This window comes from Symphodus melops (genome assembly GCF_947650265.1).
Source record: "Symphodus melops genome assembly, chromosome: 18".
NCBI classification, from domain to species: Eukaryota; Metazoa; Chordata; class Actinopteri; order Labriformes; family Labridae; genus Symphodus; species Symphodus melops.
The window spans coordinates 2114482-2128659 of record NC_136708.1 but is presented as its reverse complement, the minus strand read 5'-3'; the positions used below and the strand labels follow the sequence as shown (position 1 = coordinate 2128659).

The following is a 14178-nucleotide window of genomic DNA, read 5'->3' as shown; positions in this document are numbered from 1 at the left end:
ACATAAACCAAACCAGTCTGACAAACCTTGAATCTGCGCTTTAACTGTTCTCTTTTTCCACTTTATTAACACCTCTCAGTTAAAGGTACATTTCCACAACGTATCCTTGTTTATCACCTACAAAGCGGTTCTTGCCTCTTTATCTGACCGTGAGGTGACTGCAGGCGAGATGCTGTGGTGCTCCCACTGCTTGGTGAGCAGCGTGTGAATGTGTCTGAATGGATGGGCTGATGATACTAAGGGACTCTTCACGTAGCAGACTGAATGTGAAGGAATAATCACATTCCTCTTGAGTTTCTGGTGATATTTGTAGAGCTTTAAATAGTCCAACACAATGTTGTCTTCCAAAGAGACACCAGAGTCCTTCACCTGATATTAAAACATAGCCAGAAAATTCAAATGTTTTGGAACTGAGATGTTTAGTGAATCCCTTTTTTTGTCTTTTTGCCAGTTTAATTTTTTGTTTTTTTGTATCACATTTGATACATCAGGTGTCTTTGGCCAATGATTTCAGAGGAATTGTTTTTATTATGCCTTTGTATTTTTTTATCCCGCTTATTTAATTAATGTAAACTGGCTCCTAGCTGTTCTTCTTTTCTTTTTTGCTATTGATGCCATTTATATTCCCTGTTTTTTGGAGCTGTTGTAACACCCAAATTTCCCCCATTGGGGGATCAATAAAGATTATCCTTATCCTTAAGAAAGCACCAAAAATGTGTTTTAAAGTGGAATTTAAGTCATTAATTAGATGAATGAAATCATCAAAGGTGTGTTGCATTGTGGTCGGCTTAATGTAGATTACATTACAAAAATGTGACAGGGACAAAACACCTGCAGTATCTAATCTGATCCACACATTTACCACAATTTAACTGTAATATAAAGAGTGAATTATTAGGTGATGAAGAATTTTAAAGAATGAGTAACAAGATAAATATTATTGCTTTAACTTGTGTGACGATGAGTTCATGATATCGACCATTTGCCTGCAGTATCATGATAGTCCACTAGAGGGCAGAATACACATATCAGATCATAAACAGGTTTTATGATCATATTGATAAGCTAGAGGTCTGAGATGCATCAAATATGATATAAATGGCTTTAAAGGGTTAAAGGTGAAGCCACCTGATGAGCGTCGACTTCAATACAAACAGAAGAAAAACTATCAGAGGGGATATATTTGCAATCAGTGTGTGTTCACTGGAGTTTATTGAGAATTACAGAAGAGTCAGGATGAGGTCTGAATCTGAAGGCTGCAGAGGAGACGTGTACATGTTCAGCCCACAGACGTCTTAATCAACAAACACGCCGTCCACAGCTTTAAAGCTTCGCCGTTCTTCTTAAAGAGCGACAACAAAAAAAACATCCTGTGACACAGAATCAGAGCGTAGAACTCAAACATCTGTTAGCGTGACGTTAGATTTACAAACGGGTTTAAAGTTCAGATTCCTGCACTTGAATCTGATGTCATTTAAAGATGATGTCGTTAGCTAGCACACGGACGCCATGTGTGGTTTTAGTTCTGTGACCTTCACGCTCAGTAACGAGTCGCCTGCTCGCCTTTTTTCTTTAACCAGCGAAACAGATGAAATCAAAAAAAAAAAGAAACAACGAGGAGGTCGCTCGATGACGTCCCAAGTGCAAAAAAAAAAAAAAAAAAAAAATCAGACACGAATAAAATGAGGCGGAGAGGATGGCGTGTAATTTGTTCAGGTTACACGCATCAGTGAGGCGTTCACACACGCTGTGAGAGATCCATCATGAACGTGTTCACTGACGAACACGCCGACAGGAAACACCCTTAAAGCTGCACCACGACCCGAACGTTCGTACGAATAACCAACGAAAGGACCGAGCGCGTTAAACGGAATCACCGCCGTGCGACGTTTCGCTTAAAAACAAAACGACCTCAGCCGCCGTGTTTCATCCACGCTGTTTCCGTTGGCGCGGCGTCTCTCTCGCGCTCTCGTGTTGTCGGAGTTAAGGAGTTACGATTTCATCACCACGGCAACACAAACAGAAGATGTCGTGAAAGTGTTTTTAATGACCATATAAGTGGACCGCTGTATAAGACGCCGTCGGCTCTTTGGGAGGTTTAAACTGCTTCCTGTCTGAAGATTTTTGTCCCGTCCACAACGTGGCGTTTGTGAGCAGCTCCTTCTGGAAGCATCTGTGTTTTGTTTTTTTTACGATCCTGACGGCTAACAGTACGCTACTTGAGCTCGCAGCCTGCGCTGACGTGTAATGCTACGAAGTTTGGACCCACAGCCCTCGACCAATCGCTGCAATCCTTTTCTGGTCACTTCCTGTCTTCAGTGGAAGAGTCGTTTGAAAGAAACCAGGACTGCACAATCGTTATTGACCTCACAATAAACCCGTTTTCTCTAAACGCAGGTTAATGACCTCAGCCTGGTCTGCGTCACTACGTTTCCCAGCATGCTTTGCACAGTCCACAGTAGCAGCTGCCTGATGTGCTCGATGTACGGGGGGATCATTTTTCGATCGTGTCGGGTGGCGTGCAGCCGGCGACGGTGGTCATGACAACACGTCTTAACGTCTCATAGTGGTCGCACTGGGACGGAGGAACCAGCCCGCCACGTTGACGCCAAAAAGTAAAGATGGACTCCCGTCTAAATTTAAACAGTCTGTCCTCGTCCTGAAGCAGCTTCTGGTTCAAAACCACTGAAGATGTGAAGTCGATCGTTTTAAAAGGAGATTAAATCGATTCAAAAGTCTGGTTTGGAAAAGTAGTGTTGATGACCTCATTGGAGTTTCTGTCCAATCAGAGAGCAGGACTTGAATCTAGAGGCGTTAGATGAAGAACAATAGAAAAGGACGCGGTCAAAGATCCCAGACGAGACGGACGACAGAAAGTTTAGGAGTGAGGATCCTGCAGAGTCTGACAGACCGGTCCAGAGAGTCCACATATCTGAAGAGGAAGAAGACGATGAAGAGGTATATAATCCTCACACACACACACACACACACACACACACACACACACACACACACACACACTCAGTCCATCTTCTCCTTGTGAACCAGTTTGGGGGAGTCCACAAAGTCCTGCCCGTTGAACATGATGATGGTTCCTGTGATCGCACTCGCTGCTCCCCAGAACATCACGTACGCCAGCGCCTCCGTCCACGTGTCGCCTGTGACACACACACACACACACACACACACACACACACACACACACACACACACACACACACACACACACACACACACACACACACACACACACACACACACACACACACACACACACACACACACAGTCAGTATTCATCTGGCTGCTTCTGAGGAGATTACAGCTGCTGCAGAGTCAGACGAGAACACGAGCAGCGCGCTGTAGAGAAAAAAAAAAACATCCACTGGACAAAAATCAAAGCGCTTTGTCCACCGGGGGGCGCCAAAATCAACCCAAACCGAAAGAGTCAGGAACAAAAATGTGTTTGAAATAAACTAGAAGTAGGAGCGTTTAGTTGAAAGCTGAGGGGCTCCCCCTGCAGGACATCATGACCTCTGCAGGTCGCTGCGCTCGTGTTGTAACACGTCTGAATGACAAGTCTTCAAACGAGCGACTCACCGGCCATCAGCAGACAGACGATGCACATGGAAAAGGCGACCAGCATGATGATGGGCAGCTGCAGAGATGACGGGACACGAAGAGTCAGATTAAACGCCACGTTTAGTGAAGCTGCTGCAAACAAACGGAGAGGAACTGACCGTGAGGAACTTCCAGTCCTTCTGCACTCGGAGAGGAGTCGGCCCGTCGGACTCGTCCACCGCGAAGTTACCCAGAAACAAGTCGATGGCGTCCTGAAACCACCAGGGAGATAAAATACGATTAAGACCAGGGCACTCTCACAGATCACAGATGAAGCTCGGCGCCGTGTTAAGAGTCCTCGCCGCCGCCGCCGCCGCCGCCTGTACCTGTCTGAATCCATCAGAGAAGTTGTTCTTGTAGTATCTGATCATGGAGTTCCAGCCGTCCATCAGCAGCCCCAACCTGGTCCTCTTCCCCGTCCTGACGGAGGAACAGACTCTGATCAAACATCCGTGTGTGTGTGTGTGTGTGTGTGTGTGTGTGTGTGTGTGTGTGTGTGTGTGTGTGTGTGTGTGTGTGTGTGTGTGTGTGTGTGTGTGTGTGTGTGTGTGTGTGTGTGGTCACTGTACCTGGTGAAGTCTGTTTTCAGGGCTCCTGTTCCTGCATACTGCACAGCACATGCGTTGGCGTTGTCAGCCCATGCTGTTAGAGATCACACACACACACACACACACACACACACACACGGAGGTTATACCTTCTATTAATGACACAGCTACACACTGACAGGCTCGCACACACACACACACACACACACACACACACACACACACACACACACACACACACACTCAAGTTATTACCGTTCTTGTAGATCTTTTCAAACTCCGCCTGCTCCTCGATCCGCTGACCCACGTTCAGAACGCCCATCCTCTGTGGAAAACACACGAAGCAAAGGTCAAGGGTCGGACTCGAACCCGGGACTGTGACCGCACTCCTGCCAGCGCTGTGTCATTTCTCCTGAACTTCCTTTAGACTCTCCTCTGGTTCTCGTGATGCACACATTTAATACCCTGCATGTTGTGTTTAATGTCGCTGTGGCCTAGCGGTCCACGCACACACCCCACGTACAGAGCCTGAAGTCCCGAGTTTGAGTCCGACTTGCGGCTTCCTGTCCCTGCATGTCCCTCGCCTCTCTGCCTCTGAGTTCTGAGCTTCAACCTACCTGAAGCTGGGACTGCAGGGAGCGCCGGGCCAGCAGGCTCTGGATCACGTTGGTCCGGTCCAAACAGTCCATGCAGTTACTGCGAAACACTCCTCGCTGCTGGGCCACCGTCTTCTCCTCCGAGTTCACCATGAAGTAACTTCACACACACACACACACACACACACACACACAGAGAGAGAGAGAGAGAGAGAGAGGTGTGAAGATCAGCTCCTTCACCGTACCTCACAGTCCACGTCCCCCCGCAGCGGCAGGCTGAAGCTACCTGTACTCGTCCTGCGTCTCAGACACAGAGTCCACTAAGAGCTGCAGGCGGTCCCACCTCATCTTGCTGCACTCTTTGTGGAAGTCGAAGGCGATGTAGCTGAGGACGGAGGAGGAGACTGGTGAACATCCACAACATTCATTTTAGTGCACAAAAAACAGCTTCCTCATCCCCCCCCCCCCCCCCCCCCCCCCCGCTGGAGGGCGGAGCCTCTGACGACGGCGACCGGCGTGAAACTTACTGCAGCATACCGTTGTTCATACCCGACACCATCTTAGCAAACGCCTGCTCTAGAGGCTTCTCCGAGCCCTTCTGATTCACCTGCAGACACAGAGCATGACTCAGCACATTTACTGTCCGACAAACGAAGACGACCCGGAGCGCGTCTCTTGAAAGAGGATCCTCACCAGGTTCAGAATGGTTTGCTTCCCGTAGATGAGCAGCTGAGAGTCGAAGTGTCTCTGGAAGCCGTCCAGCTGCACGGACAGAAGGAGGTCAGCGTCACATGTTTACTCCGGTTAGTTTACAAAGCACACAGCTGCACGCCTGCTCTTACGTGATTGGTGGTTTTGCTGATGATCGGTTTGGGTTTGTACTTGAGGTTGGGTCTCTGACTCCAGTAGAAGGGCATGGAGCCTCGTGTCTGCAGGAGGAACGACAGCGTGAGCAGTCAGACGCTTTTTAAAGAGGCGGAGAAACAGACGCGTTTCTTTACCTGCACGAACGAAGCCTTCGCTCCCTCGTACAAAACGATCTGCTCCGTCTCCACAAAGTTGGCGGCGTGGCCTTCCGAGTCGATGCCTGTGGAGTGAGGCAGCGGCGTGTGTGAGCGAGGGAAGGAGAGGCACACAGTGCTTGTTCTAATGTTGCGTCTGTACCTCTGACGTAGTATCTGACTCCGGCCCTGAAGCAGCTCCTCCTCGAGATCAGGATCCACTCGAAGATCTTTCCGTTTATACGACACGGCTTCATGACGATGACTGAGCACGCAACACGGGGTCAAGGAAGTTATCTCACACCTCGCCAAGAGAGTTTCTAAAGGCCGATCGGCCGCCATCGTTACGAGTCACAGAGAATAAATGTGAAGAGAAAACGTGAGGAGTAAGGATACATCCGTGGACGACAGGGAGAGCGAACCTGTGGAGCTGCAGAAGGAAGACGTGTCAGATAGTCTGTGTGTGTGTGTGTGTGTGTGTGTGTGTGTGTGTGTGTGTGTGTGTGTGTGTGTGTGTGTGTGTGTGTGTGTGTTACCTCCGGCTGTGCAGCGAGCTCTCTCAGCAGGTTTCCGTTCCACACAAACCTCTGATCCGCCTGACAACCAAAACAAACACAAATCGTCTCATTGATAAACGGACGCGGGGAGGTTCAGACGATCAGCTGATCAGCTGATCAAAGCGTGCGGCCGCCTCACCCGCTCCAGCAGACTCATCTCCTGGAAGTCCGGGCTGGTGTTGGCGAGTCTCTGCAGCGTGTGTGTGAGGTCGAAGTCGGTGCAGAAGTAGAATCCGTCCGTGGTCAGCACGTTGTTGATCATGGACAGGAACGTCTTGTTCTCCTGAGACTGCAGAGCAAACACGCCGCTCACATGACCATTTACACACGGGACAGACGCTGACCGAAGTCACACAAGTTTAAGTTTCTTCAATTTTGATTGTTTGAGTTTTGTTTTTATTTGGTCATTATATTTGATCTATTGATTTTTGTACACTTTTGATTATTTATTTATATACCGTAAATTCCGTACTATTGAGCGCACCTGGATATAAGCCGCACCGGCTAAAAATAAGTAAATAAATGTATTTGTACATATATAAGCCGCACTTGATTATAAGCCGCAGGTGTCCACGCTATAACAAGAGCTATTTACACAGACGTAGGCTACCGGTAACATCCGCAAATACTGTAGCGTCCGTACGGACGTTAAAGGACGACGAGAGCGTTCAAATAATAACTTAATAACCCGGTCACTGTCGGCCGTGACCACGCCGTTTACAGCAGAGAACAACACATAACTTGCCGTAACAATCCAACTCTCTCCCCCAGCGTTCTCGCTGGTGCATTCACTGACTCTCCACATAATCGGAATTATGAACACATTATCAACTACTGACTTTACAACATGAACCGTTACAATACGAAGCCTAGCCGACGGTGTCTGTAACACGGCTGATGAAAAAGATGACCGTAATATATTTCACAAGAAAAAGTCCATCCATTCACTGCCTCAGAATGACTTCATTACTCACTTCCTCAGTCTCTGTTGTCGCTGTCAGTGTCATCTTAACGTGCAGCAGCTCTGTTAGCTTCTTTGACAGCCAGGTCGATCGCCTTTAACTTGAAAGCTGCATCATATGTATTTATCCGTGTGTTTTCCATCATGAGGGTGCGTGCATGAAGCGCAAAATGACTGATATTAAGATCCGACGTGACGAAGTCAAATGTTTTTGCGGCAGAAGCTCATTGTCCCCCATAAAAAATCCATGCATTAGCCGCACCGGAGTAGAAGCCGCAGTGCTCGAAGTGTGAGAAAAAAGTAGCGGCTTATAGTCCGGAATTTACGGTACATACACTCAACAAAAATATAAACGCAACACTTTTGTTTTTGCTCCCATTTGTCATGAGATGGACTCAAAGATCTAAAATTCATTCCAGATACACAATATTACCATTTCTCTCAAACATTGTTCATAAATCTGTCTAAATGTGTGATAGTGAGCACTTTTGCTTTGCTGAGACAATCCATCCCACCTCACAGGTGTGCCACATCAAGATGCTCATCAGACACCATGATTAGTGCATAGGTGTACCTTAGACTGTCCACAATAAAAGGCCACCCTGAAATGTGCAGTTTTTGCTTTATTGAGGGTCTGGGGACTCAGAACCAGTCAGTATCTGGTGTGACCACCATTTGCCTCATGCAGTGCAACACATCTTCTTCGCATAGAGTTTATCAGATTGTCAATTGTGGCCTGTGGAATGTTGGTCCACTCCTCTTCAATGGCTGTGCGAAGTTGCTGGATATTAGTGGGAACTGGTACGCGCTGTCGTATACGCCGGTCAAGCACATCCCAAACATGCTCAATGGGTGACATGTCCGGTGAGTATGCTGGCCATGCAAGAACTGGGACATTTTCAGCTTCCAAGAATTGTGTACAGATCCTTGCAACATGGGGCCGTGCATTATCTTGCTGAAACATGAGGTGATGTTCATGGATGTATGGCACAACAATGGGCCTCAGGATCTCATCACGGTATCTCTGTGCATTCAAAATGCCATCAATAAAATGCACCTGTGTTCTTCGTCCATAACAGATGCCTGCCCATACCATAACCCCACCACCACCATGGGCCACTCGATCCACAACATTGACATCAGCAAAGCGCTCACCCACACGACGCCACACACGCTGTCTGCCATCTGCCCTGAACAATGTAAACCGAGATTCATCCGTGAAGAGAACACCTCTCCAACGTGCCAGACGCCATCGAATGTGAGCATTTGCCCACTCAAGTCTGTTACGGCGACGATCTGGAGTCAGGTTAAGACCCCGATGAGGACGACGAGCATGCAGTTGAGCTTCCCTGAGACGGTTTCTGACAGTTTGTGCAGAAATTCTTTGGTTATGCAAACCAATTGTTTCAGCAGCTGTCTGAGTAGCTGGTCTCAGACGATCTTGGAGGTGAACCTGCTGGATGTGGAGGTCCTGGGCTGGTGTGGTTACACGTGGTCTGCGGTTGTGAGGCCGGTTGGATGTACTGCCATATTCTCTGAAACGCCTTTGGAGACGGCTTATGGTGGAGAAATGAACATTCAATGCCCGAGCAACAGATCTGGTTGACATTCCTGCTGTCAGCATGCCAATTGCACGCTCCCTCAATGCTTGCGCCATCTGTGGCATTTTGCTGTGAGACAAAACTGCACATTTCAGAGTGGCCTTTTATTGTGGACAGTCTAAGGTACACCTATGCACTAATCATGGTGTCTGATGAGCATCTTGATGTGGCACACCTGTGAGGTGGGATGGATTATCTCAGCAAAGCAAAAGTGCTCACTATCACACATTTAGACAGATTTATGAACAATGTTTGAGAGAAATGGTAATATTGTGTATCTGGAATGAATTTTAGATCTTTGAGTCCATCTCATGACAAATGGGAGCAAAAACAAAAGTGTTGCGTTTATATTTTTGTTGAGTATATATTTTCTCTTAGTCTGTTTGGACTGAGAGGTCGACTTGTCGATCGGGGAGGGATCATGTGTATGAGCTCATGTTACAGGGTCTTTGGTTACTTGTTGAATACACCGTGTGTTTTGGACTGCGTTTAATAAAGTGTGTTTATAAAAAAAAAAAAAAAAAAAAAAGTTGAAGGAAAATCTGCAACAAGAGAAGGAGAATCGTCTTAACTGCTAAAACGTATCTGAGAAGTGTGCAGGAGCTCAACCTGTCCGACTCTGAGTGTGTCTGAAACATGAAGGCAGAGACTACAGGTCCCTGTGAGGGTCAGTGTTCAAGCTGCTGCTGCTGCTGATCGACTCCCATCTCTTCATTTAGGAAACAAACGGCGTGCATGTGGTGTTTTGTGAGCTCCTTATAGGATCAGGATGCTAATCCTGTTAGCACGCAGACTGACGCTCCGCTGTCCCTCACACGACTCTCACTGGGCGGCTCGCCTGTAATCACAGGTTCAACATACGAGCTGCTTAAAGCTTCGCTCTGTATTGTTGTTGTTTTGACGAACGAGTCCGCACCGCTCTGTCAGTGTCGACGAAGCGGGAGGAGAAGCGGATGAATAATTCACCGGCTGCTTCCTGCTCGTCCATCCAGGCTGAAACACGAGGCGTCTGAGCGCCACACGAACACCTCGACAGAGCGGCGGGCGCTTTGTTACATCGTCACATGAAGACAACAAACACTTGAAACGGTTTCACAACAACACAATTTCAAACGTTGATATTAAACTATAGAGAGACCTGGTTACCATGGCAACACAAACAAAACAAGGAAGGCGACCAACAGTCCTTCAATTCTTGCTTTAAAGTAGCAACGCGTGCCACCGTCGAAAAGAGCGCTCCGCACCCAACCTCAGATCGCCATGACTCAGGTACCTTCAAAGACCCGAGGTGGCGAGCGAGGGGAGCGCCGTGCCGCGCGCCCCCCCCCCCCCCCCCCCCCCCCCCCCCGTGCATGGTTGTCAGATACACGAGGGCAGAGCGCCCAGATATCGTCTGTGTGTGGGAATAAAACTCAAATGGTTTAATTTTTTTTCCTTGTGAAGTTTTGACGTTCATGTGGCGTGAGAGCTGAAGACAAACGGGAGCGATGGCGTGCAGCTGAGCGACCCGTCTCTCTCACTGACCTGGATCTCTGACAGGTGCAGCACCGTCTTCTTGTAAGAGATCACGTCGAAGTCCACGGCCTTCCACACGGCGTGGCCCAGCAGACTGCCCACGTTCCTCTTCCTGGTGATGACGATCAGGTACATACCTGCGGGGGGGGGGGGGGGGGCGAGGACGCCGTCAGTCACAGCGCTTTGATTACAAACACGTGATGACGCTGTGACACGAGTGCACCCACCTGCCACCAGACGGATGGTTCCCATGATGCCACAGATCGGCCTGGTGACCGCTGAAGGAGGGACGTCTTTTTTACCTGTGAAAGCATCACGATCATCTAAGCATCTTTATTCAGTTACAGGAAACGCAGCATCTTTAAAACGCTCTACCTGTGAGGGTCATCTCGTTAGAGACCCTGTCGATGGCCAGGACGGCGTCCGCTCCCTCATCGCACGCCTCGATGAAGAACTTCTCGGGGGTAATGTGCCTAAAAGACAAGAAAAGGAGACGTTACGATGTGCAGTCGTTCTTTCCCTCTCAAGCGTTACAGACGAGGTTAAAGGAGGGCAAAGGTCACCGGGCCGAGCTGCAGCACGGAGAGCCAGAGGATGTATGTCACGCGTCACATGACGTATGTTCAATATTATTTCTGCAGATTTGAGTCAGACCGACCGCTGACATGTTGACGGAGCGAGTCCCCCGTGTGTCCCTGCAGGGGGCGCTGGAGTCGCCCGTGTGTCCCTGCAGGGGGCGCTGGAGTCCCCCGTGTGTCCCTGCAGGGGGCGCTGGAGTCGCCCGTGTGTTTCTGCAGGTGGCGCTGGAGTCCCCTGTGTGTCCCTGCAGGGGGCGCTGGAGTCCCCCGTGTGTCCCTGCAGGGGGCGCTGGAGTCCCCCGTGTGTTCCTGCAGGGGGCGCTGGAGTCCCCTGTGTGTCCCTGCAGGGGGCGCTGGAGTCCCCCGTGTGTTCCTGCAGGGGGCGCTGGAGTCCCCTGTGTGTCCCTGCAGGGGGCGCTGGAGTCCTGTCGGTGGCGGTCTCCGTGCTGGAAATGCTGTCTCAGGCTAACTTTGAGTCAAGCTAACGACAGGCTGAGAGCTGAGGCGGGTTTTAAGCCTCCTGACAAACCGTTACACGGCGCCCACCTGTCAATCAGCTCAGCTACACGCCTTATTGTGAATAACTCTGATCCTTCATCCAATCAAAACTGCTGAGTCATCAAAACATTCCCCCCCCGTACAGTGTGTGTGGATGGAGACATGAGCTAATCACACCTACGTGCTGTAAACATGTTCATGTCTGCTGTAAAAACAGGTTTTTTGAATGGGTGTGTATGTGACTTCCTGCCTCTAGTGGACACTTGATGAACTGCAGGATTTTAACACTTCAGTCTTATTTTTCATGACAGAAACTCCTGCACACACACGACTCAGTCGACTCCTCGGCTCCACGTCTGTTTGTGAGAAACGTAAATAAAACTTTTGCATCCTGCAGAGAAACTTCAGCCTCTGGATTTAAATCTCTCAGCTTTGGAAACTTTGGCTTAAAATACGACTGAAGATCTTTATTTCTGTTAAATATGAATCCTTAATAAACGTGAGATGGGATAACTTTAAGAACAGACGCAGCACGCTGACAGAGAGACGTGGACACGATCCCGATCAAGTGAAGCATTTATGAAATACAAGCTGCGGATGTCCATCCTCCCTGAGCGTGGTCGGACGCTTCGTTCATGGAAACAGTTACGTAACACACACACACTTGAGTAACACACACACTTGAGTAACACACACACTTGAGTAACACACACACACTTGAGTAACACACACACTGAGCCTGAATGAAAACACCACCTCGTGTTGAGCCGCAGTGACGTCTGTGATGTTCACACACACACACCAACACACAAACACTCCATTGTTTCCCTCCATAATCCACACCAAGCAAACATTCCTCCCCAGCGTTAATGCTGTGTGTTTAACCCTTTCCATACCAGCTGACTCAGACGGGGACAGGTAGGACGGACAGGTAGGACGGACAGGTAGGACTGGATGAGTGAGCTGATCTGAATGAAGGGTGTGTGTCTGGGAAAAGTACACATCGATCTGTCGACTTCAGGAAGAGAAACAGCTGACGGCAAAGGTTCAAATATGTCGGAGTCACACCGGAGGACGTTTTGTGAAAACATCTTCAAAACTTTTAAAGAACTTTTAACGAAAGAAGCAGAAACTAAAATAAATGAGTAAAAACAAAGTCATGACGTTCACTCCGAAACTTTTTAACACGATGTATTTCTGAAGCACCAAAGCTCAAACACAGTCATCATGTTTCAGTTCTTGCTGCCTGAGAAACATTGCCCACGTTATTATTGGGCAATAAGATGGTCGGTCATCTTTTCTTTTCTTTGGTTCAAACAAAGACAAACCTTCACAAACCAAACCCACGGCGAGGATCCAAACAGGATCCACACTCGTGGGGTAAATCTGCCTTTAAATTTAACGTTTTGATCTTAATATTCAGCCGTGGATCCGTTTTACGTTTCAGTTTTGATTCTTGCCCACAAACACGTCGTTTGCAGATTTATTTTAACGGTCTTTGATCGCGATCTCTGTTTGAACCGGATCAACGTCATCGGCCCTGCAGACTGACGTGAGTCCACGTCTTTATTTGTCGTGTCAAATCAATTTCAGATCCCGACATCTCGTTGCATCGAACCTCAGAGTTATTTATCGGGTCGATGAAGAAGTCACCTGCTGAACAAACGCCGATGTGTTTTCATCGCGGTCAGTATCGACCATCACAATCGACTAAGTTAAAAACATCGGTGTGTATGAGCCCTGATTCTCTCCATCTGTCTCGAACCTGAAGACGGTTTCACACGATATCAGAATATTAAACTTTGATTTAAGTCCAGTCAAATTGAAAACATATGGACCCCTTGTTTCAAAACCATATGACAAACATATTAGTAATTTCTGGATTTTACACCACAGAAATTGCAGGAAAGCGTGTGCACATTGTCTAAATTGCATAATGTAGCCAACGTTTGGCGTGGTATCGGAACAGGTATCAATATTGAATCGAAGTGGATATTAAACACCGGTGTTCTACGTCCCTGCAGAATCTCTTTGATAATGCAGCCGTGCACAGCTCCTGTGTAGAGTTGATGATGAATGACTGTGGAGAGAAACTTGGCTGCTTCCTGCTCCACCAGCTCAGCCTGTCAGCGGACTTCAGCCGCTGTGTCATCCGACAACAGAGCGACCAACGCCGGCTCCTCCTGCCCGGCGGCCCCGCTGACACCTCCGGTCACCGGCTCGGTCTCTCGGCCTCTTTTCAAATCGTTCAAACGCGAGAAGAACAGCTTTAAAAACGTGCATGTTAGTCTTTGTACTTACAAATTGTATCTCTCGTAGGCGGTCGCCATCTTCGCTCCGTGTACCTGACCTCAGTGACGACGGCAGCAGGGAGAGCGAGTTCCGGGTGTGTGAGCCGGCAGGGGCGTCTCTAAGAGGGGGGGAGAGGGACTGACTGCCCCGGGGACCAGTGGAGGGATGGGCCTGAAATACATCTACAGTTTAGGTTTGATTGGGTTCTCTCTGAAGCATTTCTGCCACTCTGCCACAATAAATGTGAAAATGATTCTTAACTCTTTTTATGAGCTCTTAAAATATATATATTTTGCTCTGTCAGTGGGAGTGGATCATATATGTGTGATCCGCCTCCTGGTGACAGCGGCTGGGGCTCTTTGCTGCCCGTCGTCCCCGACACTCTGCTCCAGACATGTCTCTCTTCAGCCAT

The 14178-nt window shown here is 48.5% G+C and overlaps 1 protein-coding gene across 1 annotated transcript; it reads right to left on the bottom strand.

Moving 5' to 3' along the window:
• Window positions 1-1178: 1178 nt before the first annotated feature.
• sacm1la (SAC1 like phosphatidylinositide phosphatase a) lies at window positions 1179-13918 on the bottom strand. Its single transcript, XM_079367883.1, has 20 exons — window positions 13776-13918; window positions 10774-10871; window positions 10626-10700; window positions 10408-10535; window positions 6461-6610; window positions 6301-6360; window positions 6161-6194; window positions 5928-6029; window positions 5765-5850; window positions 5606-5692; window positions 5457-5525; window positions 5291-5370; window positions 5050-5148; window positions 4785-4923; window positions 4423-4492; window positions 4189-4261; window positions 3946-4039; window positions 3739-3831; window positions 3599-3656; window positions 1179-3158 (listed from the first exon to the last, which is right to left on the bottom strand). The coding sequence occupies exons 1-20, from the start codon at window positions 13802-13804 to the stop codon at window positions 3022-3024; spliced, it is 1761 nt and encodes a 586-aa protein (XP_079224009.1). The 5' UTR covers window positions 13805-13918; the 3' UTR covers window positions 1179-3021.
• Window positions 13919-14178: the final 260 nt, after the last annotated feature.

What these genes read in the sequence shown, in the direction of transcription:
- sacm1la (XM_079367883.1), bottom strand. Translation starts at nt 13,804, where the DNA reads ATGGCGACCGCCTACGAGAGATACAATTT. An exon ending in AACCATCCGTCTGGTGGCAG is followed by an intron (nt 10,536 to 10,625) that starts GTGGGTGCACTC and finishes CCCCCCCCGCAG; the next exon opens with GTATGTACCTGATCGTCATC. An exon ending in TCAGCAAAACCACCAATCAC is followed by an intron (nt 5,526 to 5,605) that starts GTAAGAGCAGGC and finishes CTGTCCGTGCAG; the next exon opens with CTGGACGGCTTCCAGAGACA.